General features: G+C 29.8%; 1 protein-coding gene across 1 annotated transcript; it reads left to right on the forward strand.

Moving 5' to 3' along the window:
- Window positions 1–5314: 5314 nt before the first annotated feature.
- Window positions 5315–16201, forward strand: LOC117906823 (disease resistance protein RPV1-like). Its single transcript, XM_034820050.1, has 7 exons — window positions 5315–5928; window positions 8488–9577; window positions 9736–10047; window positions 10141–11183; window positions 11266–11839; window positions 13643–13821; window positions 15633–16201. The coding sequence occupies exons 1-4, from the start codon at window positions 5432–5434 to the stop codon at window positions 11104–11106; spliced, it is 2865 nt and encodes a 954-aa protein (XP_034675941.1). The 5' UTR covers window positions 5315–5431; the 3' UTR covers window positions 11107–11183; window positions 11266–11839; window positions 13643–13821; window positions 15633–16201.
- The last annotated feature ends 10018 nt before the right edge of the window (window positions 16202–26219 follow it).

The following is a 26219-nucleotide window of genomic DNA, read 5'->3' on the forward strand; positions in this document are numbered from 1 at the left end:
ATATTATTTATATTCACAAAATTTTTATATTTATTTAATAAAATATGAAAAAATATTTGTTAAATCCAAATTAAAAAGTTAAATTGAAGAAGAAAATGAGAAACTTCTCTTTTGGATAATCTTTCTTCCAATTTGGATAATGACGATTATTAACTCAAATGGAGATATTTAAATTTATAAATGATAAATAAGGGAATTACTATTGCACTATTATTGTGAATTTGATAATATATATATTTTTAATTATATATATTTAATTGAATTATATTATAGTATATATTCAATATATTGCTTTTTTTGTATTATTGTCCACTTGGATGCTATTTTAACTATTATTTAAATTTTAGTATAAAAATATAGGAAATAAAATTTTAAAAATGAAATAATATAGATGAAATAAATAAATTTTGAACAAGTTCAACCTATTCTAATAAGATTTGACTGATACAACTTGGTAGCTCGAGTTCAATTCAAATTTTTAAAAAATTGATAAGTTATAAAATTTATCATTATACTTTGATTTATATCTCAATTTAAAATTTAAATTTTTTTCTAAGTAATATCAATAATAAATTGTGTCTAAATATTCATTATGAGATTGATTAAAAAACTCATATGACAAATTTGTTAACCAAAACAACATGAAACCAAAAAAAAAATTACATAATTAGGTGACCAATGTGATTCTATGTTCGGAGTGTACCAACACTCAACAATCCACTGATAATCACAATAGTGACACTTTAAATAAAAAAAATTCTCAATTATAACGATACTCTTGAATATATAATGGGGTAAACTCATCATTTATAGTATAAAAATTTCTTTTCAGAGGTACTGTTGCCCCATTCTCGTTAGTTAAATGGGTAACTCAATTTCTACTAGTTTAATAAGGAACTTGATCCTAATACTAAGCAAATACGATAAAATTGACATAAGCTTCATAGTTCAATAAAATACATATATTTTTAAATAAAATTTAGTATAATAATTTGAATATATTTAATTTGTCTATTGGTTTATTACATAAATATTTTATTTTATGAAAATTTTAAATAAAATCACTTGTTTGATAATTATATAAATTTCAAAATTTAGGATTTAAAATGAGAGGCGGGTTATGGTAAACTTTGTTATGTAATTTCACAATAAAATAAATAAATAAATTTATGCAAAAATTCTATCCTACCCATTTAGATTTAGTCGTGTCTAATGGTCTCGGTACCCCTTATCAAAACGCGTGACGAGAAATCTAGACAAGTCACATCACCCTTCCAAAATTTCCACAGCACTGGGACCCACACATGACAAGGAAAACCTACTACTACCGCGTATACCTGGAACCAGGCAATTGCTAGCATTCTCCACCTCATCATACATGTGGGCACCACCACACTCAAGTCTACCCTCCTTTGTGATTTTGTCAACTGCCTCCCACCACGTCATCCGTTCCACGTGAACGACACTTCGTCGACCTTTTTTTTCCTCTTCCACGATGACTTGTTCTGTCAATTGGGTCTTCCCCGTCAAGTACTTTAAAACCCAAAAAAAAAAATTGTAAATATTCCAAATCTTTTTAAGTTATTTTTTTAAAATTATTATTAACTTTATAACTAATAATAACAAAAAAAAAATAATAATAATTATATTTTATCCTCCTATTTTTCTCATTTTATCTGAAAAAATCATAATTTATTACTCATGATAATTTAAGTCACCTTCCTTCGGGAGGTGGTTAAATACATTTAATTTTATTAATTTAAAAAATTTTCAAAATACCTTTTCATGAGATGAGAATAAAAATAACAAATAAAAAATATTTGATAGAAATTAAGTATATTCAATTAAAACCTCAGCACCATAAATGAAATTAATTCTTTATTTCTCAAATTTATTAAATTTTTACATTTCATATTTTTTCAACAGTATTTATTTTTATACATTTAAACATAGGAGGTGATAAAAAAATATACCAACTCAAGCTATTCAACAAATTTGAAATTAAAAAAAAAAAAATCATTCAAACACTAATCATCTAAAACCATCCAACCCATATTCTTCTCCCTCCATACTTTAATTATCACTTTTTATTACTTTCTCCCTCACTCTATTCATTAATAATCTCATTTTATTATTTAAAGTTTTCAACTTTTCAATATAATAAACTAATAACATTACTTTACACTTGTATCCAACTATACCTATCATTTAATCACGTAAACTTTTACACTTTCTTATCTTTTGAAGTATTTTCCTTATAAAAATAAATACTTAATTTTTTTTAAAAGTTTAAAAAATTCAAAATTCAAATTTTATTTTATAATATATCACCTACAAAATAATAATAATAATAATAATAATTGATTAATTAAAAAAAATATAAAGCTTGTTTAGTCTTATAATTTAAAAATAATTTTTTATCTTTAAAAATAAAATACTAATTTTTAAAAATTTCTAACTGAATTGTTCATTATTATTTGTAAATAATTTTTAAAAATAAAATAAAATAAAAAATAATTTTTAGATAATAACTAGAAGTTACTTTCACTAGTTTTCTAAAATAAGTTTAAGAGAACACGGCAACACGGATTTCAAATTTTAAAATACTTTTAGAAACCTCAATTTAATATACCTAAACGGGTCTTATGGCCTAAATAAATTTAGCCACTGGGATTTGACATATTTTTATTTTTTATGTTTTTAGAAAAATACTTTAGCTATTATATGATCAATTGGAAAAAAAATGAAAAAAAAAAAGAAGAGAAAAGAACAAGTAACAAAAAAATGTACAAAATAACAATGAAAATTGCAAAAGAGTAAGGAAAGCTTGGACTTAATGATGGAGGGAAGTAGGGTCTTGAGCACATGTAGACCCACTACAATTCAATGCTGTAGGGATACAGCTAATGAGAAATAACTGGGAGAGGAAAGGGACAATTTAACCACCAATATCTAAACTTATTTTAGAAGGCAAAGAAAAGTCATTCAAGATCCAAAGACTTCTGCTTTTTCCTTCTTCTTTTTTTCCAAATTTTGTTATAATTTTGGAGTTTATTTGAAAATATTATTAAATAAAATTTTAAAATAAATAAATAAATATTTTATTTTCATCTTCTACCATAATTTTTTCATGGTATAAAAGTAATTTTATTACTTTTGTAGTTGTTTTTTCCTTCCTTTTCCAAGAAATTTTAAGTTATGAAGTTAATAATATTATTTATATACACAATTTTTTTTATATTTATTTAATAAAATATTAAAAATATTTGTTAAATTCAAATAAAAAGGCTAAATTGAAGAAAAAAAAGGGAGAAACTTCTTTTTTGAATATTCTATCTTCCAATCTAGTTAACGAGGATTATTAACTTAAATGGAAATATTTAAATTCATAAATGATAAATGAGGGAATTATCATTGCACTATTATTGTGAATTTAATTTAATATGTGAAGGATAATGATAAATATAAATATTAAAATAAGGAAAGGGAATAAAATATGTATATTCATATATCTTCTTCAAGTTAATTTATGATGTTACCTTTCTTCCCTACCTTTAGAATATTTATTTTAAATAATAATTAATTTTGAATAACTTTTATAAATGTCAAATCATAAATTCCTTAACTGATAATAGTTTTAAATAATTTATAAATCAAAAGAGTTAAATCAAACCTTACTTTGAAAAACTTCATTATATCAATTAATTGAGAGTTTTAAATTTCATAGCAGTGATAAAAGTATTTTATATTTAATATTATTCTAGTAATGATAGCAAAAATATGAATATTATAAGGAAAATAAATTTTTTAATAGTTGTCAATTTCATTTTATCTTTATAAGTTTTATTTTCGTAAATTTTGTTATATTTATTTTAAAATAATTTGCGAACAAAGAAGGGGCTTTATAGTTGATAAGTATACGGAGGATGTTATTTTTTTCATTTGTTTTATGACATATGTACTTATTCTCGGGTTAATCTATTAAAAGATAAAGGTGTGAAAATATTTAGATTAGAGTCATTAGACTATTCCCTTTTTTAAAATCTTATTTACTTTTTTAATCTTTTCTTTCTGAAAATTATGGCATTAGTATTTTCATCTTATCCACCTCAAAACTATTTCAAAATCTCCTAACATTTTTTAAGGTATTAATTGAAAATTGACTTTTGAAAAAACAACTTTAGGTTAAATATTGAAGTTGGTTTTTTAAAAGACAACTTCAAAATTAAAATAAAATTATTTTTTCTAAGATAATTTTTAATTAGATTATTCCAAATTTTTATAGATTTGAAATTTTTTTTGAATTGTCATATTCAAAAAACATATTTTTTTTTTAAAAATATTATATTTTTTTAAAAAAATATTATATTTTTTGTTGAGTGTAATAGGTTAACCATGGGATGGTACAAAGGAATAAAGTCAAAGTGATAAATTTCCTAGTGTACAAACGGAAAAAACAAAGGTGCTTTTTAATTTTGCATTGGGTGGGTCCTTCTTTCTAATTTTTTTGAAATCCACCCACCTTTCCACTCATTACTTTTTGACTCGAGAGGCTCCCCTTATAGACTATAAAATTTAAAAATTAAAATGTAAAGTTATAAAATAAAAAATTGGGCTTCTGTGTCCAAAATAGGGAATTTGTTGTCCTTATGGGGATTCTCTCCATCCCTTCGCCCAGCCTTACATTTAACCCGATTTACTTCATATTCCTTATATTTTACAACACAAATCATGTCAAGTCTTAACTGTAATCAAATACTCTAAGAAGATCCTTTAACTAAGACACAGAAACCGTTTTTTTTATTTAGATTTGGTCTGAAAATAAGGTGTATGTTGATAATATATTTTAATTATTTTTAAAGATTATTTTAAAAAATAATTGTGTAAATATGAAAAATAACTGAAAATATAAAAATTATTTTTAAGAAAAATATAAAAATAGATTAAGGATATTTTAAGTTTTTAAACAAATTTTTTATCTAAAAAATACTAAAAAATTGTTTTTAAAAACTATTCTAAAAATTATTGTTTGAAAATAATCCTTAATAGACCTTTAGTTGCACATTCTGATTTCTATGTGATTTGTATGATATAGTATGTTATTATAAATAATAACACTTTTATTGCTTATAATTTATATGAACATAAACGATATATTTTTTATGAGAAGGGGGTGCACTAAAGTGAGTCTTTATACGTAATTACAAATGAGGCCTCTGAGCACATAAACCAACAAACGTGATTGGTGGGTGAGCTTTTAGTACTGGGAGGCAAAGTTGCTTTTTTCACGTGAGGTATGTGAAAAGTGATTGAGGTTTTGCAGACTCTTGGGATACTATAAGACCCTCTTCAGGGACATTAGTAGTGACTGTGTGCAAGTTGATCCTCAACTCTCTTGTTGCCTTCCAGTTCCCACAAACCCTGTCCCAAAATGGCTTCCTCAAGCACCCAAAAACCCTCTTCTTCTTCAGCTCCAACCGGAAAATGCAACTTCGATGTCTTCTTGAGTTTTAGAGGGGAAGATACCCGCTACAATTTTACGGATCATCTATTCCAACATTTGAAACAGGAGGGCATTAACACTTTCAGAGATGATAAACTTCAAAGAGGAGAGGAGATCGCACAAGAACTTTTGGAATCTATCGAAGGATCAAAATTTTCCATAATTGTTTTCTCAGAAAACTATGCTCATTCCAAATGGTGTTTGGATGAGCTAGCAAAGATCATGGAGTGCAGAAAAAAAAAGGATCAAAGAGTCTTGCCAGTTTTCTACCATGTGGATCCTTCTGATGTGCGGAACCAAAAAGGCAGTTTTGGAGAAGCATTTGCGAATCATGAAATACATGTAGACGAGGAGAAGGTGCAAAGGTGGAAGGCTGCCATGAATAAAGCAGGCTCTCTAAGTGGTTGGCATGTGATCAAGGATGAGTAATTTCATCTTCCTTTAGACTTCTGATTTTATATATATATACATGTATATAACGTTGCTTTTATCATGATGGTTGTGGTTATATGCTGTTGGGAAGCTTTTAAAAATATGAACTCACTGTCTTAGGGTCCAAATTAGTTCCGAATCTTTAGAAGGATGTCCTCATAATAGCTAACATTGCTTGATACAAGTTCCAAAACATGTATTTAGAATGATTATATATGCTTCTTATGTGCAATATTTTGGCTCACCAGAGATTGATGCTCTTGTAACAGCTCCCATGGTTTCTAGACTCACTATAAAAATTTTGATACAATTCCCTATGCCAATCTAGGGTTCCATCTCCTCTTCTCTTGTGTTAAGTCTCTCTCTCTTTTCCTTGAATTTTATAGGCAAATTTTTGACAAGTTGTCTATAGCCAATTTTGTTTAGTTAAATTCACTTTTTTTTTTTTTTTTTCCTTTCCTTTCAAATATTTAAGTTGTCTATTTCTGATTAGTGTCTCAATGATGCTAAGTGTTAAATTGTTTGTTTTTATTTCTGTTTAAATGTTGTATGTTGTTTTTACATGTCAAAAACATCTACAAAATTAACTATAAATTTATTCCTATTTTAATTTAAATCTAATAATTTGGAAAAAAAAATATTGAATTCAACATATTTCGAAACATCTCAAAACAATAGAATTTATTACCATAATAAAATTTTAATAAGTATAAATTATGTAATTAGTTAAAAAAATTGATAATTGGATAATAATTATGGTTTATAATTATGTTTAATTGTTAAGAAAATATTAGAAATTTTTTTAAGCTAACAACTTTTATATAGTGTATCTTGGGATTCATGGATTTGTAATTGAAATATATGTTTTATTATTGAGATGAATTTGATTTGAATTTAAGAAAGGTATCAAATCCTAACTTTTTAATTTTCAAAGTTAATTGAAATTATTGATTCTAATAGATATTTAGATGAGTGTAGATCATGGTTTGGGGTTCTAATTAAAAAATTTCATTAGAATTGACGGTTGCTTATTTTAGTTTGATAATCAAAATTTTATGATTTTACTATTTTTTATTTTCATTCCTAAACTAGGTATCTATGGGAATTTATGGAAGTTAATTCCATTAAGAATTGGAAGATTTATGAGTAAAAAATAGTGGCTATATGTGGTGAAATTTCAGTTTTAATTTTATAATTTTGTGCATTTATTTATTTTTATTAATTACTTATCAAAATTATGCAATTTTTATGTTGGAGTTTTATTTTTGAGTAACAATTCATTAAAAGGTCACCTATAGACTACAAGTCTTATTAAGGGTCATCAATTTTATAAATTTTCCTCAAGTCTATAAGTCATGCATTGAAAATTTGACAATCCTGTAATTCTAATTATGCCTTTTGTCTTTTACTCCTATTTTTATTTTGTTGTACTTTTCTATTTATTTTTTCCTTTTATATATATGTATATAAAATATGCATCTTCTTTTCATTAGTATTGTTATAAATAATAATAATAATAATAATAATAATAAATAAATAAACTCCCCTTCTTTCCCAAAAATACCTTCTTGTAATCATTTTTCAATCTTATTCTCAATCTTTATGAAGAAATAAAACTTGTAAAATAAACTTGTAAAAAAAATGGTAGCTTTAAAAAAAACTATCAATAAATCTTATTCACAATTTGTTTTTAATATGCTTTTATTTAGTTAACTTTTTATTAAAATTATCATAAATTTCTTTTAATTCACTTATATTCAAATAAAATTTATTATAATATATATATATATATATATATATATATATATATATATATATATATATATATATATATATATATATATATATTTTGAAAGAGCTTTTTTGATAATTTTATTTAATAAATTTGTTTCAATTGTAAGATTATTGAAATTTATATTTATGTTTTTTCTTTATCAAATTAATTTTCTTATGAAAGGTTACTTTTATAAAATATTAAAAAAAAATTAGAAAATTTTTAAATATTTTGTTTATCCAAATTTTTTGTCTAATCATGCATTTAATTTATTAAGTTAGATTTCCTTAACATTTTATTATGACATTTACTTATATTATGTGATTTTAGTTAACCCTATCGATAATAAGGTCTACAAGCCTTTTAAAATAAAAATTATGTTAACATTTATTTAATTTAATTTAATTTTTTTAATTAAAATATTGTCCCCCTAAACTAAATTTCCGGCTCCGCCACTAGTTATAATAATATCCTAAACAGGTCAACTTCCTAATAAACCTTTCAAGCCATAGAGTAGCATCAGCCAACACAATAATATTTTTTTTTTTTTTCTCTACCCTATTCTTTGGCATGTACATTTGACATAGCATTAACAAAATTGTACATAAATATCTAATTTAGTTCATGTGGTTTGATCCATTTTAATTTACATTCTATATGTCCTAATTCAGTTATGTTAACAAAATTAAGTAAACATCACTAAATTTACTTTATGTTTGTTATATTTTGCAATTCATTCTAACTCACCAAGTGTTTTATCGTATTTTACAATTGGTAGGTATGAGTCGAAGTATATTGACAAAATTCTTAAAGACATCCGTAAAATATTGGGTCCTAAACATTTGCATGTTGGTGATGGTATAGTTGGGATGAGTTCTCGCTTAGAAGAACTAAAATCATTGATAAATAGACAATCACGTGACGTTTGTGTGGTTGGGATCTATGGAACCGGTGGAATTGGCAAAACTACCATTGCCAAGATTGTTTATAATGAGATTCAATGTGAATTCAATGGTGCTAGCTTTCTTCAAAATGTCAAAGAGAGTTTCAACAAGGGTTGTCAACTTCAACTACTAGAACAACTTCTTCATGGTATAGGAGGGGAAAAAATAAAGTTGAGTAATATCGATGAAGGACACGATATAATAAAGAATACATGTGGCTCAAAAAAAGTTCTTATTGTTATTGATGATGTGGATCATATGGGGCAATTAGAGTCATTAATTGGAAATAGGGACTGGTTTGGTGCAGGAACTAGAATTATTATAACAACTAGAGACCAACATTTGCTAGATTGTTATGAAGCGAATGAAAGATATAAGGTGAAGAATTTAGATGATGCAAAAGCTATTCGACTCTTCAGCAAGCATGCCTTTAAAGAAAATGCTCCTAAAGAAGATTATGTAAAACTATCAAACTGCATGGTAGATTATGCTCAGGGCCTTCCTTTAGCCCTTAAAGTTCTTGGTAGTTCTCTTCGTGGCATGACAATAGATGAATGGAAAAATGCATTGGATAAAGTAAAAAATAATCTTATGAAGGAGATTTATGATGTGCTTAGAATAAGCTTTGATATGCTTGATTGTTCTCAAAAGAAGGTATTCCTTGACATCGCATGTTTTTTCAAAGGAGAAGACAAAGCTTTTGTGTTGAAAATATTAGATAGTTGCAATTTATATGCAACATGCAACATAAAAGTTCTTTATGATAAATGTCTAATAACTTTTTCACACAACATGATACAAATGCATGACTTGATACAACAAATGGGTTGGAGAATTGTTCGCGAAGAATATCCTGGAAGACCAAGCAAATGGAGCAGATTGTGGGATCTAGATGATATTCATAAAGCATTATTTGCACAAGAGGTAAGATTTAATTAAATGCAAGAATTTAGTTAAGCTTTAGTTGAAGATATAAACTTCAATAATATCATGCTTTTTTTGTCCAAAAAATCCTGTCTGTTTGACTTTAGCTAGGATTTACATATTTTTTGCTTTTCTTATTCTTTGATTTTATTTTTCAGGGAATGGAACAAGTTGAAGCCATATCATATGACTTGTCTCGATCAAAAGAAATGCAGGTGAATAAACAGGTTTTTGAAAGTATGAAGAATCTAAGATTTCTCAAACTCCATTGGGGGGGTTATCATGATTTTATGACGAAGACAAATGAAGTGTTCCTTCCCAAAGACTTCGAGTTTCCTTCTCAAGAGTTAAGATATCTTTACTGGGAAGGATGCCCTTTGCAAACCTTGCCATCAAATTTTAATGGAGAGAATCTTGTTGAGCTCCACATGAGAGATAGCACCATAAAACAACTTTGGAAAGGGCGTAAGGTACCATTGTAATTTAGTTATATATATTTGCTTTCTATTGATTTTAAAATTCATGAAAATTTATTTATTAATCAAAACTTCCTTTTGTTACAGGTTCTTGGAAAGTTAAAGATCATTGACTTAAGTGGCTCAGAATTGCTCACCAAAATGCCAGAATTATCAAGCATGCCGAATCTTGAGGAGCTTAACCTCCGGTATTGTAGAAGGTTGAAGAAATTTCTTGAGATCCGTGAAACTATGGGAAGTTTAAAGACACTTTATTTAGATCAGAGTGGAATTAAGGAAATACGAAGCAGTGTTGAGTACTTGCCAGCTCTTGAATATCTTTCACTTTGGAGTTGCAGAAATTTTGACAAATTTCAGGATAATTTTGGGAATTTGAGACATCTAAGGTTCATCCATGCAAAGAAGGCAATTTGCCTCGATGATTGCTCAAACTTGGAGAACTTTCGAGAGATCCATGTTATGAAACGTTTAGCGCGTCTTGATTTAAGGAGGACTGCCATCAAGGAACTTCCAAACGCGTTTGGGTGCTTGGAGGCTCTCGAAGTTCTTGATCTAAGTGGTTGCTCAAATTTTGAGGAGTTTCCTGAGATCCAAAATATGGGAAATCTAGACTTTCTTTATCTAAACGAGACTGCTATTAAAGAATTACCATGCTCAATAGGTCATCTCACCAAACTTCGTGTGTTAGATCTAGGAAATTGCAAAAATTTGAGGAGTCTTCCTAATAGCATTTGTGGGTTGAAATCACTTAAAGTCCTCAATCTCAATGGCTGTTCAAATCTGGTGGCTTTTCCAGAAATCATGGAGGATATGAAACACTTAGAAGAACTTATTTTAAGTAAAACGCCTATAACAGAGCTGCCACCATCAATTGAACATCTAAAAGGTCTTAGACGCTTGGTATTGAACAATTGTGAGAAGCTTGTGACTCTTCCATATAGCATTAGCAATTTGACACATCTTACACGCTTGGAATTGATAAATTGTGAGAAGCTTGTGACTCTTCCAAAAGGTAATTTGACAGATCTTCCACGCTTGGAATTGAAGAATTGACACATCTGGGAACTTTATCAACTCCTTCGAGCCCACTCTGGTCTTCTCTCCTCAACCTCTTCAAATCACGTAGTCAGGTATGAATTCTATATATGGCCTTTAATTTTTATTTTTTATTTTTAAATCGAGGCATAAGATTTACATGCTACTTTTATGCAGAGTTGTGAATACGAAATAGACTCAAACTCCTTATGGTGCTTCCATGTACCTAAAGTTGTTGTTCCAGGAAGTGGTGGAATACCAGAGTGGACAAGTCATCAGAGTATGGGACGCCAAGCAATAATAGAGCTCCCAAAGAATCAGTATGAAGATAACAATTTCTTGGGATTTGCTGTTTTCTTCCATCATGTTCCACTTGATGATTTTTGCACGCATAGAGTTGGTCGTTTTCTACAATTTGAATTGAGGATATCCCATGATGATCAATCTGAACGGGTAATTAAAATAATGAGTTGTTTCCATTTTGAATCATGGGATCTACCATTGTGCGTGACCTATCTCCCTAAGTTTGCCATTCCAAGTGAGCATCGATACGCTAAGCATAGACAACAACAGAATCAGAGCCATGGGCTTGATTCTTATAATGTTTGTGGGATACATCTTATATACTCCAAAAATTATCACCAACAGAATCAGAGCCATGGGCCTGAAGCCATGAGGATCCACATCAGAAAAGATCAAGACATCTCCTGTGATTTCCAAGCTTCTCCCTACAGGTTCCATTGGCCGAAAGGTACGTATTCTCTCTTTTTTATTTCCTGGAGGTTCAAATATTTAACACAATTAGTGAAAAACAAATATGTAGACTACTTCTAGCAATATGGTATTTTATATGGTCAAGTCATTTAAATGGGCTGAGTGTTTTTTTCTTAATTATAATTATTTGTTCTTTATTATCCAAAAATTTAAGGGAATTTTGACACCAGCACACTTCGATCTACCTAAAGCTGAAACTCCATTTTTTTTTTCTTTTTAAAGTATCTTGCATTTTGAAAATATCTTAGGACTTATTCCTTATTTTCAGAATGAATTATTTAATTTAGAAGAAAAATGCAATATTTAGAGTATGTTGGACAGAGTTTTTAAAAATGGAGAACAATTTTTAAAAATTCATAATACCGTTAAAATTTTTTTTGGTAATTGTTCTTTATTTCTAGTTTTTAAAAGCAAAGTGAAATAGAAAACAACTTTTAGAAAACAAGTAAAAGTTTTTATCGATTTTTAAAAATAATATACAAACACACATTATATTATTTCTCCTCTAAATAGAATTATTATTTTTTATTTATTTTTCACTAGACAAATTAACTTCAAACTAAATAAGACTTAATGTATTTTATTTGCTAACAAGTTTATTAATTTTTAAAAATAATTTAAAACTTAAATTTATAAATATAATAAAATATCCTTTTTTTTATAACATATAATAAAATAGTATATTTTCTATTACAAATATAATTAAGATTTTATTATAATATTATTATTTATGTTTTACTAAAATTTTATATTTTTAAGTTATTTGTAATTACAAAATTATTTTTATTTTCAACAAGAATTCAATTAAAATTATTTAATTAATAATATATAAATTGAATTTAAAATTTTTTTACAAAATCAAGTTATGTCTTCTCTGTTTTTTATTCACTAGAACTAGTGAAAAAAAAATATCTAGACAAGTTTCAATATTGTTACATGGCTAGGAGAACATGGAGCTTAAATGTAGTATTAGATATGGTCAAGTCATTTAAATCATCTCGTATATTCATAATTTTTAAAATAATAAGTAGGTAAAATTGGAATGTGTATATATCATCATAGAAAATTATGGCAATTGATTTTGTAGGCTAAAATTTTATTTGACTTTTTTTTTTATATATATTTATAATATGATTCTTATATTGTTTAATTACGTTATAAGTCAAACCGGGTAAAGTATGAATTTAAGTACTTATTTTGCTCTCACAGTATTAAATAGATTTTATGAAATATTTATTTTATTTTTAATTTTATTTAATGTTTGTCAACTTAGTTTTTTTTAATCCAAATATATATTATAAAATAAATTTTGAAAAATGATTCTTTTTGTATTTTTTAGTTGACATTTTAGTAAATACTTACAAAATGAATATCTTCAATTTGATTTTTGAGATTTATTAAATATTTAGATTTTTAAATTTAATGAAGCAGTTACAATTTTTTTTTTTTTTTTGATAAAATTTAGTTTCATTTAAATAATTTGTATTTTATTATTAAATATGTATAACAAATCATATTATAAAATAAAATATTAAAAACTAAATATCTCAAAGTCTTAAAATATGTTTGTTGATTATTGATTTAACATTGGAGATAACCCGTAAACCAAAATTTCAATATTCTAAAATAATTTAATAATTAAATAGAAATGATAAACTCATTAGTATAATTAAAAAGTTATAACCCAAGATAATTAAAAAAAAATGAGAAATTAGAATCAGAGAGTCTTCTATCTTTTCTCCTCCTCGCCCTCCTAATGAGTCATCTGTTGCCCTTCAAGAAATCCACGAGGAGGGGCCTAGTGGAAGCGGGTGCTCTAATACAGATGGCTCAGAATCAGAGAACTCTGAATACTATTCTGCTGACGAGAGGGACCCCACTGTTGACTGCTGACTGCTGAGGAGGAACCGACCACACAAATGCTTGATACGCACCCAAATCTTCTCATATCAACTCTTGGTGAGTTGTGTACTTCCTTTGTTTCTTTTCCTTAAATTGATTTCAAGTTGTTTTACCACAATACTTTAATTTCTAACATTTTGGAAACATATCATCATAACTCTAGAAGTGTTTTGGGTTTGGGTATTAGTGGTGTTAGTAACGAGTTTTTGAAGTTTGATAGATGTTGGGTGGTTGTTGCTGTTTATGCTTTTAATTTGCCTTGGACAAATGTGGTTTCTTCCTTTGCTCTACTTGTTACAAATGAAAATAAAATTGACAAATTCATGACAATGGCAACAGAAACTCACTCTTGACAAGATGTGGCGTTTTCTTTCCCACATCCTATTGTGATTTGTCTTTATTTATATTCCTATTTTCATTCTCAGAGGCAATTATTTTAGAAAACACTTTTAACTTATAAAATATTTTCAAAAAAATATATTAGATATTTGGTAAAATTTAGGAAACATTTTTAAAATTTTGAAAAACTTATAATATTAAAAAAATTAATTGTAGTGTTTTTTTGGATAAATACATAATAGTTGATTCTCTTAAAAACACTACTCAAGATAACACTTCTATTAAAAACACTTTAAGTAAAAATACTATCAAACACACTCTTATTCTCATATAATAAATATGTTCGCCCTTTGAGTATATGTTGTCTCTTCTAACGTTAGAACGAAATGGATCATACTAATTGTTTTTGGGATGTGTTCCTTTGGCTCGATATGATAGAGTTGTTACAATGGTTATTTAATGTATTATTACATAAGAAAATTGTTCATTCTTTGGTAGATTTTTATTAAATATCTTAATGTCATTTTAATGGATTCCAAGATAATCCATAGCTCATTTTTCTTTGGTTATTGATTTTGTAGGGCAAATTTTCATTTAAATTCTTTTTATATTTATGATATGTTTCTTAGATTACTTAATTCTATTAAAGAGTCAAATTAGGTGAAGCATGAATTTTAGTACTTGTTTTGCTCTCATATGGTACATTTGTTAAGATATTAGGAAGTGTTTTTAATATTTCTAATACTTGAAAAATAAGAATTTTCAAATATTAGAAATGATAAAAATACTTTCTAGAATCACTATTAAACACACTCTAAAAAAGTGTATAAAATATTTTCTTTTAAAACATAAGATGAGAATTTTGAATTACAATTCTCAATATAAGTTATGGCCTTTTTAGAATCACTATTAAACACACTCTAAAAAAGTATATAAAATATTTTCTTTTAAAACATAAGATGAGAATTTTGAATTACAATTCTCAATATAAGTTATGGGTTGCAAGAAATATAAATACTAAATAGATACTAAATATGTTTCATAAAATATTTATTTATTTTAGTTTTAATCTTATTTCATGTTTATAAAATTAATTTTATTTAAACCCTTATACATATTATAAAATAAATTCTATTTGTTTGTAATTTTGTAGTTGATATTTTAATAAATATTTTTAGTAGTGGGATATCTTTTATTTGATTTTAAGATTCATTAAATGTTTAGATTTTTAAATTTGATTAAGTAGGTAATAATTTACAAATAACTACATAATTATTTAAAGTATATTCTATTTAATTTTTTTTATAAAATTGAATTTTATTTTAACATTTTATATGTTTATTAAATAATTTTGTTTAGGGATGGTTGCTTGCATTATCATGTTATCATGTTAGGGATAAATTTTAAATAAAAATTTATAAACTTAATTATTTAAACAATTTAAAATTTAGTAATAAAATTATTGGATTTTTTTATCTAACATAAATGTCTAGCTACATAACTTATATACTTCTCATTGTATACTATAGACCCCTCTTGGACCAAGGGATATTCGTTGGCCACCCGGGAATAGCTGGGATTTTTTTATTTGGAGGAGTGGGGGACGGCTTCCAGGTGAGTTGCATGCTGGGACGTGTGGCAAGGACTACCAACTTGCAATGGTGGTGGTTGAGGGTGGTGACATCTTTGCTGAAGGGTGAGCAGTGGAGCTGGTAGAAGCTTATAGGAGAAGGAAGAAATAGAGCAAGATGAGGGGGCTTGTGGGTCGGCGGATTCTGGAGGAGAAGATTTCGAGAGCAGAACAAAAGAAGAGAGCTAGAAGCTCGGATGATCAAGTTGGAAATGAGCTTTTCCAAGTATGAATGTTATGTACTTATTCGGATTCTTATTGTTCTTCTATATTTCATGTTGATCTCTGAATGTCATTGACCTATTTGGGTGTGGATGACTAAGGCCACATGCATGTTTTGATGATCCTAGACTATTTTGTGGTTTTGATACTGTTTTATTCTTCTTTCATATCCTTTGATTTCATGTGAAGATTATCCTGTATATTGTTCTGTTCTAGATTTTATTGAAATTCTTCTTTTAGCATTTACTCAAATTTCTTAGTTCATGCCATTGATCTTTAAACCCACGGATAAATAGTGAAATGGGTTTCTTCATACTTGCTAAACATTGAGTTCATTGTTTATTTCCCTATTAAGCTTCATTCCACAATGTGTCTTTGTTTCTTTTCCACTCTACACATGGAGTCCCAATCCGTGACCTTGTTCTTGACTCCCACCCATGAAGTTCCTTCTATAAGCAAACACCTTAGAACCAGAGGTATTTATGAATCTGCGTCAATTAGTGAGATATGTGAATGTTGTGCTTAGTGTGGTTAATCAATGGGATGGATGGAGGATGGGACTGGAAGCAAAGAAAATGGCCAAGACTACCGGTGAGCTTAAGAAAGTGCTAGGAAAAGAAAAATAGGGGGAGCTACAGAGGAGTTGGATGAAGGTTTCTTTTTTTTTTTTTTTTTCAAGAGGAAGATTGAGAGAGAGAGAGAGCTATAGGAAGGGAAAAGCTGGGTTCAAAATGAGAAGAAAAAAAAACAGAGCAAGAAAGGTTGAGAGAAAAATAGAGAAAAACAAAGAGCTGGACTGAGACGAGATGAGCAGCTTGAGAACGGGAGATTAGAGAGATTGCATCTCGGATTGCACAACTTTATTTTAGGCAATATACGCGGATGAGTAAGACAGGTTACTTATCAGAATCTTATGTATTCTATGAAACAATATTGAGTCGGGAATATTTTAAGAAATGGTTGCTTCAGGATCTCAATCTTGCTAATAAACAATTAAGGTTTTTTTTGCTAGGTTTATGATGGTGTGTTTGGTTTTGAATCGAAGAGAAATGGTGCATCAGTTGGTTAGTCAGCTCAAAATATTGGTTGATGAGTGTAAGCGAACATTTCAGGAAGCAGACTTTAAAGAATGAAAGCTGGTGGTTCAAGAAATAGTTAGATTCTTGAAAGCTGATACAACTTTTATGAACACCAGGCCTTTGAGACATAGTCTTGTATTAGATCCTAGTCCAGATTGTCTACCTCAAGTTTCCATATCTATTGGAAAGAGAAATCTAAGATTACATGATGTAATACTGAGAAGCTACCACCATAATGAGGTCAAGTTTTCGGAGCTCACTCTTGACACTTTTAGGATGCTTCAATGTTTGGAGTGGGAGCCTAGTGGCTCATTCTACCAGTTAGGTGGTGCTTCTTTAACTAGGATGGGTACTAAAATTGGTCAAAATGGATCCCTTGGTCATAGCCACATAAACTACTCTCATGATATTACTGATCCTAGTTTGCCACCTAACCACTCCAACCCGGGCCCCACTTCTGCATGAACATGCATGGCCACCCTCCAATACCCCACCCATAGGCCATACGTCACTCTTTTGTTTCTTCATCTTTTGATGCAAAAATTTAATTTCAAAACTTTAATCTTCAAATGATTTTTTCAAAATTCCAATTTTCAAAAATTTCATTCTCAAATAATTTTTCAAAATTCCAATTTCCAAATTCAAAACTTTCATTCTCGAATAATTTTCCAAAATTCCAATTTTCAAGTTTAATTTTCAAAACTTCCATTTTCAAATAATTTTTTTGCAAAATTCCAATTTTCAAAAATTCCATTCTCAAATAATTTTCCAAAATCTCAATATTTTTTAATTTTCAAAAATTTCATTCTCAAATAATTCTTCAAAATTCTAATTCTCAAATTTAATTTTCAAAACTCCCGTTTTAAAATAATTTTTCAAAATTCCAATTTTCAAATATAATTTTCAAAACTCCCGTTTTAAAATAATTTTTCAAAATTCCAATTTTCAAATATAATTTTCAAAACTCACATTTTCAAATAATTTTCCAAAATTCCATTTTTCAAATTTAACTTTCAAAACGTTCTTTTTCAAAATTTCAATTCTCAAATTTAATTTTCAAAACTCTAGTTTTCAAACAATTTTTCAAAATTCCAATTTTTAAATTTAATTTTCAATATTTCAATTTTCAAAACTCTAGTTTTTTTTCAAATAGTTTTAATTCCACTCCGGTTTTCAAATATTTTTTTATTCTACCACTTTTCATCATTCATTAGGGTTTTAGGTCAAAAAATCTCGTTTTTTATAAACTTGCTACCTTTCCCTTCAGGTAAGCACTTTCACATTTTTTTTTTCAAATAATTTTCTATTTCTCTTGATTTTAAATAAGCATGAATATGATTTTCATAATTCCAAAAAAATGGAATTGTGGGATGAATTAATGCAAAATCGATTGGGCTTTGGTGGGGGCCCTACATATTAGTTTTCTCTTCTGATTGTCAACTTTTATGTTTAATGAATATTGCTTAATATTTGATATGCATGTGATAATTTTATACTTGAGATAACCTTATTTCCATGATAGCGCACTATTATTTGCTGCTAAGGTACGATCTTACTCCCACTTTGCTTATTCTTATACATGATTCATTTTATTATTCGATCATTTCATTGGTCTCTATTGATTTCCTTATCAATTACCACATTTGCTTCACTTTATTTAGTGGGGACCTGTTTTTAAGGACTTAGAGGGTGCTACGATCTTTTTACCATACCTTCTCAATAAGTAACCTGACACCCGGACTCAACTTTGGTTTTCCACAGATTGTCTTTTCCAAATAAGGAGTCATACTTAGGGTTTTCTTTCTTATTTTGTTTTCCCTTAAAAATAAAACAAAAACAAGTGGCGACTCAAAGTTTTTTCTAAAAATCATATTTTAATCTATTGTAATGACTAGGTAATAAATAAAAAGCGAGTCATGTCATCGAGTGAGAATGCATCGTGCGAAAATGCAAGGTCCACAATACCTATATATATATATATATATATTCGCACGATGCATTCTCACTCGATGGCGTGACTCGCTTTCTATTTATTACCTAATCATTACAATAGATTAAAATTTATGAGATTATATATTTTTTTATTTAGGCTCAACAATAGAATAAAAATTTTTATGTAAAGGACTCAAACTTAGAGCCTTTGTTTAAAATTTCATAAACTTGAATTCAAAAGTTATTGTGTTAAATCCAAAATTTATTTATTTGATGACCATTTTTAAATACCTATTTTAAAATATTTTATTTGAATTCAAAAAGATTCATTAAACATTTAATGCACCTATTTTATTCATTTGCATCCTGGTACATATTTGAACTAATTGAAATCTACTACGGTAACCTATGGTGAAAAATTTGTTCAAATTAGGAAGACACCCATCAAAATTAACATGGACAAGCTGATTGGAATTCTTCACATGAAAAACTAGTGTCTTTCCCCGCTTGGAAATGAAAATCAGGTCATAGATCACTCCATTTCCATCTTTGTTCTCGTAATATAACTTTCCTCTCTTTATGCTAAGTAGTTTGTGTTGTATACTCCATAATCATCCCAAATGCAAAACAAAAATCTCATGTTTAAATCATATAAAGAAATCATGCCGAACATTTTAGAGAATGTGAACAAACCTAAATCCATTATGGGTGTTAAAGAAGTATGACTCTTTTAAGCGATAGAGGAAGAAACCACCTTATAGTTTTCTCTCTGTGATGGGAGGCAAGAGATGGAAACTTTCTATATTTTAAAAGGTTAAAATCATCACCAAATCTTTTTTTTTTTATTCCTTATTTATAAATTTCCTCTATGCCTTAGGGACCATACCCGTTAGGCTGTTAGGCCACATATGTCTTAGGCTCATCATGTAAGATACATGTGACTTGGGCTCTACACATAAGGTGGCCCATACTTTATAACAAATATAAATTAAATATATATGAATAGCTTAATCATAAACAATTATTAAATATATGAGTCCATAATTATTCTAACAATCTCCTACTTGGACCACATATATTACCAAACAATGTTCATGATAATACTTTATTGAGCTCATCTTTACTGTCCTATCCAAATATCCTTATACAATCCAGTCTACTAATTATGCTAACACAGGATTAAAGCAGCTGTCGTTAATCATAATTATAACTAGACCCATCAATGATCACAACGTTAACAAAATTAGAAACATGGATCAAGTATGGACGTGTAGCATGGAAATTACATAAAATGCGATCTTGAACTTCGGTTGTTCTTAAAATACAATTTTGCGGCCTTATTATCACAATTGATTCTCAATGGTTTCTCAATCCCATCAACAATTCACAACTCAATGATAAAATTTCGCAGTCATATCCCATGGTTTGATGCCTCGTAGCAGGCAATGAATTCTGCCTCCATAGTGGAAGAAACAATAAGTGTTTGTTTAACACTTTTCCATCAAACTACTCCTCCATCCAACATGAAGATGTAGCCTGAAGTGGATCTCCTGTTGTCAAGACATCCCGAGAAATCAGAGTCTGAATATCCCACGATCTCTAAATGATTGGATCTTCGATATGTGAGCATATAATCTTTAGTTATTTGTAAATACCGCATAACCCATTTTGCCTTTTTCCAGTGATCCATACCTAGGTTACTCAAATATCTGCCCAACATTCCAACAATGTACGCAATATCCGGACGCGTACAAACTTGTGCATACATGAGACTTCCTACTGCCGAGGCATAGGGAAACCTCTCCATATCTTTCCTCTCAAGTCCATTTCTCGTACATTGGTGCAAACTAAATTTATCATTTTTTTTGCCATAGGTGTGTCTCCTGGTGCACAATTGCTCATGCCAAACCTACTTAGCACCTTATCGATATAGGACTTTTGTGATAGCCCAAGTATACCTCTTGAAGTATCCCTATAGATCTGTATACCCAACACAAAAGATGCATTACCAAGATCCTTCATGTCAAATTTACTAGATAGAAATCAATTGGTTTCATGCAAAAGTTCCACATCACAACTTGCAAGTAGAATATCATTTACATATAGCACTAAGATAACGAATTTGCTCCCACTGAACTTGAGATATATGCATTGATCAACGATGTTCTCCTTGAAACCAAATGAAGTAATCACCTGATCAAACTTTCGGTACCATTGTCGGGATGCCTACTTTAAACCATATATGGACCTTTTTAATTTGCATACAAGTTGCTTTGAATCATTAGACTCAAAGTTCTCAGGTTGCACCATGTATATTGTCTCATCAATATTACCATTAAGAAACACAGTTTTAACGTCCATTTGATGCAGCTCTAAATCATAATGAGCCATAAGTGCCATGATGATCTAAAGGAGTCATTTGACGAAATCGGTGAAAAGATCTCCTTATAATTAATGCTTTCTTTTTTTAGTGAAACCTTTTGCGACTAGGCGTGCCTTATACCTAACAATGTTTCCTTTTGAATCCCGTTTGGTCTTAAAAATCCATTTACTACCAATCGGTTTTACACCTTTCAGCAACTCTACTAGGTCCCAAACACCATTGTATTTCATTGATTTCATCTCATCATTCATGGCTTCTATCCACTTTTCAGAATCAGAACTTTGTTTGACTTGACTAACTGAAATTGGATCATCTTCTAGACCCATGTCAAACTCATGTTCCTGGAGATATACAACATAATTTTCTGAAATTGTACTTTTCATTTCTCTAGCGGATCTCCTCAGTGGCACTTGTACTTGAGGTTATTGAGGTTATTGAGTTACCTCTTCATGAACTTGAACTGGTTCCACAACTTGAGTAAAAGGAATTTTAGGTGTATCTACAATCTCTGTTATTGGTTGTACATTCTGGATAGTGTCATCAAATATAATATGACCATGTCCAGTTGTAATAATAGGAATACTAATAGATTCCTCTTCAAAGACCACATTTTTTAATGGCTTTTTCCCACTTAACTCAACATTCTCAATGAACTTAGCACTGCCCGTTTCAAACAAAGACCTAGTTGAGGGATCATAAAACTTGAAACCTCTTAACCTTTCTAAAAATACCCTACAAAGTAGCAACTCACAGTTCTAGAGTCCAGTTTCTTCTCATTTGGCTTGTAAGGCCTAGCCTTAGCTGGACAACCCCAGACATGCAAATGCCTAATACTAGGTTTCTTGCCAGTCCATACCTCAGGTGGGGTTTTGGCTACTGCTTTGCTTGGGACTCTGTTCAAAATGTAAACTACAGTTTTGATAGCTTCGCCCTAAAGTGATTATGGCAAGGTAGAATGACTGATCATACTTACCATATCCATAAGAGTACGGTTTCGCCTCTCTACTACACCATTTTGGCTTGAAGTCCCCGGCATGATGTACTGAGGGACGATACCACACTCCATCAAATATTTGGCGAATGGCCCTGGACGTTGTTCATCGGATCCGTCATATCTACCATAATATTCGCCTCCACGGTCAGATCTAACGACCTTTATTTTCTTGCTTAGTTGGTTTCCAACTTTGGCTTTAAAATTCTTGAACACATCTAATGACTGAAACTTCTCATATATCAAATAAAGATAACCATAGCGTGAGTAATCGTCAATGAAAGTGATAAAATATTGTTGTCTATTCCAAGAAGGGGTAGGAAATGAACCACAAATGTTCATATGTATCAATTCCAAGACGTCGTCGCACCTATTGGCATCCTTTTTTCTCACATTTGTTTGTTTACCTTTAATACACTCTATACAGACTTGAAAGTTTGACAAATCAAGTGGATCAAGAATTCCTTCTGACACAAGCCTTTGAATACGTTGATTTGAAATATGACCTAAACGTCTGTGCCATAACATTGATGAATTCTCATTTGTTAACTTTCGCTTAATGTCATAATTACTTGAATGCAAGGTTTCATTACCATTAGAGGCCTTTATGTTCAATTTGTATAACTTATCTGTTAGACTACCAGTACCAATAACACTTGAATTTAGATAAAGACTAACCATTCCATTTCTAAATGAACAAAAATATCCACATTTGTCTAAACATGAAATGGAAATTAAATTTCGTCTAAACGACGTTACCACAAAAGTCTCCTCTAAATCCAAATTACATCCAGAATCTAACCGTAATCTAAAAAGACCAATAGCCTTCACTGCAACCTTATTGACATTTCCCACATAAATGTATCTTTCACCATCAGTTGGCATTCGGCTCCTTAGGCAACCCTGCATTGTGACACTTATGTGAGTAGTTGCACCCGTATCTATCCACCAAGTGTCAATAGGCACTACAGCTAAATTAATTTCTGAACAAACAAAGTTGAGAAGTGTACCTTTCTTTTCAAGCCAAGTGGCATATTTGGTACATGTCTTCTTGCAAAAGAAACAAGTGATCTCCTTATTTTGTTTCTTCTGCACATTTTATTTAGATGTCCCAGAAAATGCAGTTTGTTTTCCCTTATTGTCCCTCTTTCTTTTCTTGTTGGTACCATGTCCATGAGATGTGGAAGCCAAGTGAGCACTTTCTATCTTCTCTTATTTCAGTCTCTCCTCCTCTTACACACACTGAGCAATAAGCTCATTCAGAGTCCATTTTTCCTTTTGTGTGTTGTAACTGATCTTGAGGACTAAATTGTGTAGGCAGAGAGATCAAGACCAAGTGCACGAGTATGTCTTTTGATAACTCTAACTTTAATGCCTTGAGTCTAGTCACAAGATTGGACATTTCCATTATGTACTCTCTTATATTCTTTTTCCCTTTGTACCGCATGGAGACAAGCTTACTAAGAATAGTGTTTGTCTCGACCTTTTCGTTTGCAGCGAATCAGTTTGCTATTTGGTCCAAGAATGTCTTGGCTCAGGTCTCCTCAGGTATTGCACCCCTTATAGATTCTAGAATTGAGTGATTCATTATGATTAGACTCATGGGATTGGATCGCTCCCATTTTTCCATAGCAACCCTTTGCTCAATAGTGCTGGCACTAGTAAGGTTTGCAAGGCAATCCTCTCTTAATGCATAGTCCAAATCCATGCACCTGAGCACAATTATGACTTGCTCTTTCCATTTATTGAAGTTTGTGTCATTAAGCACAGGAATGTTATTAACATTAGCAGTTATGGAAGAAGTTGAATCCATAACAATAAAACTCACAATCAGTCACAAAAATATCATACATATATGAAGGAATAAAATTTAACACACACACACACACACACACACATACACACACACACACACACACACACACACACACACACACACACACACACACACACATATATATATATATATATATATATATATATATATATATATATATATATATATATATATATATATATATATATATATATATATATGGGCCCATTATAAGATACCTCGCACAACATTAATATTTAGTCTTTTGACAAAATATCAACTTGTAATTGGTACTCTTTTATAAAATTAGTTCATAAATATTGACAATAAAACCGAAGTAATATGCCTGTCTTTGGATTGACATACAACATGCAAGGTAAACTTTATATGTCACACATTTTTTACTACTTTATTTATTATTATATTAAAATAATCTTCCTTTGGGCCGATTATTTTGCACAATAATAACATGTTTACATATTTCAAAATAAATAAAATTACATAATATAAGTTACTTGGGCAACAAATATACATAATTCATTTATTTTTTAAATGTTAAACACAAATGTAGCAAGAAAATGGTAAATCCATATATTTAATATGGTACAGAAAATAGAATACAAAAATCTGCTCTCTAGTTGGTTTGGGTATCTAGCCATAAGGATATTTATTAAAATCATAATTTTTATGGTACAAAATCATAAACAATCATAAGGGTCTCGTAGCTCAGTTGGTTAGAGCGTTGGTCTTATGAGCCAAAGGCCGAGGTTCAAGCTCTCTTACCACTGGACCATCTTCAAATTATTATTATTATTTTTATTTATTTTTTATTTTTTACAATTGTTGTTAAAAAATGGGTATTCACTAAAAGTACACCCACTCACACACCACATTCCCTTTCACAAGCCCAATGCCATATCGAATTGAAGCCAAACGACGCCAGCAGCGGCACCGAAAACGGCCTTCTCCGATCACCAAACGACCGCCAAGAACGGTGTCGCAGGCTGAAATGGAGACAATGTTCGTGGGAAGAAACGCCACGGGCGTCGCTCCGACCGGTGGAATGGCGTCGTAGGTTGAAATGGAGACGGCGTTTGCAGGAAAGAACGCCATGAGCATCGCTCCGACTGGCAGAATGACGTCATAGGGAACGCCATGCCAAAACAGTGTCGCAAGGAAGGAAACGCCACGCCAAAAGCGGCGTCACAAGGAAGGGAACGCCACGCCAAAAACGGCGTCCCAGGGAAGGAATGCTACAGATCGTAATTATCTTCTTCGATCAGCGACACGTCTAGCGGATTTCGTATTCTGGCTGACGGCGTATTTGATCGGAGTCAGAGGCGGACTAAACCAGTCAATCTGGTCAAAACCTCATGCGCTGATGGGACTCGAACCCCACATATGAGGTTGAAGGTTTTATTCTTGATATTCCCTTGCCCTCTTTTTTTATTATTAAAAATGTGGCAATTTCTTAATGATTCAACATGTGGCTTTAATACCAATTGTTGTATACTCCATTATCATCCCAAATACAAAATAGAAATCTCATGTTTAAATCATATAAAGAAATCATGTTGAACATTTTAGAGAATGTGAACAAACTTGAATCCATTATGGATGTTAAAGAAGTATAATTCTTCTAAAGCGATAGAGGAAGAAACCACCTTATAGTTTTCTCTCTGTGATGGAAGACAGAAGAGGGAAACGTTCTGTATTTTAAAAGGTTGAAATCATCACCAAATCCTTTTTTTATTCCTTATTTATAAATTTCCTCTATACCTTAGGGACCATACCCATTGGGTTAGTGGGCCACATGTGTCTTAGGCCCATCATGTAAGACACATGTGACTTGGGCTCTACACATAAGGTGGCACATACTTTATAACAAATATAAATTAAATATATATGAATAGCTTAATCATAAACAATTATTAAATATATGTGAATCCAGAATTATTCTAACAATTTGCCTATGTCTTCAGCTTGTCAGGCAATGATTTAGAGGTGATGTCAATTGCTTCTTCGACAAACCAAGATTTGATTGGGTGGTTGGTGTTCGAAAT

Source organism: Vitis riparia, chromosome 18, assembly GCF_004353265.1.
Source record: "Vitis riparia cultivar Riparia Gloire de Montpellier isolate 1030 chromosome 18, EGFV_Vit.rip_1.0, whole genome shotgun sequence".
NCBI lineage: Eukaryota > Viridiplantae > Streptophyta > Magnoliopsida > Vitales > Vitaceae > Vitis > Vitis riparia.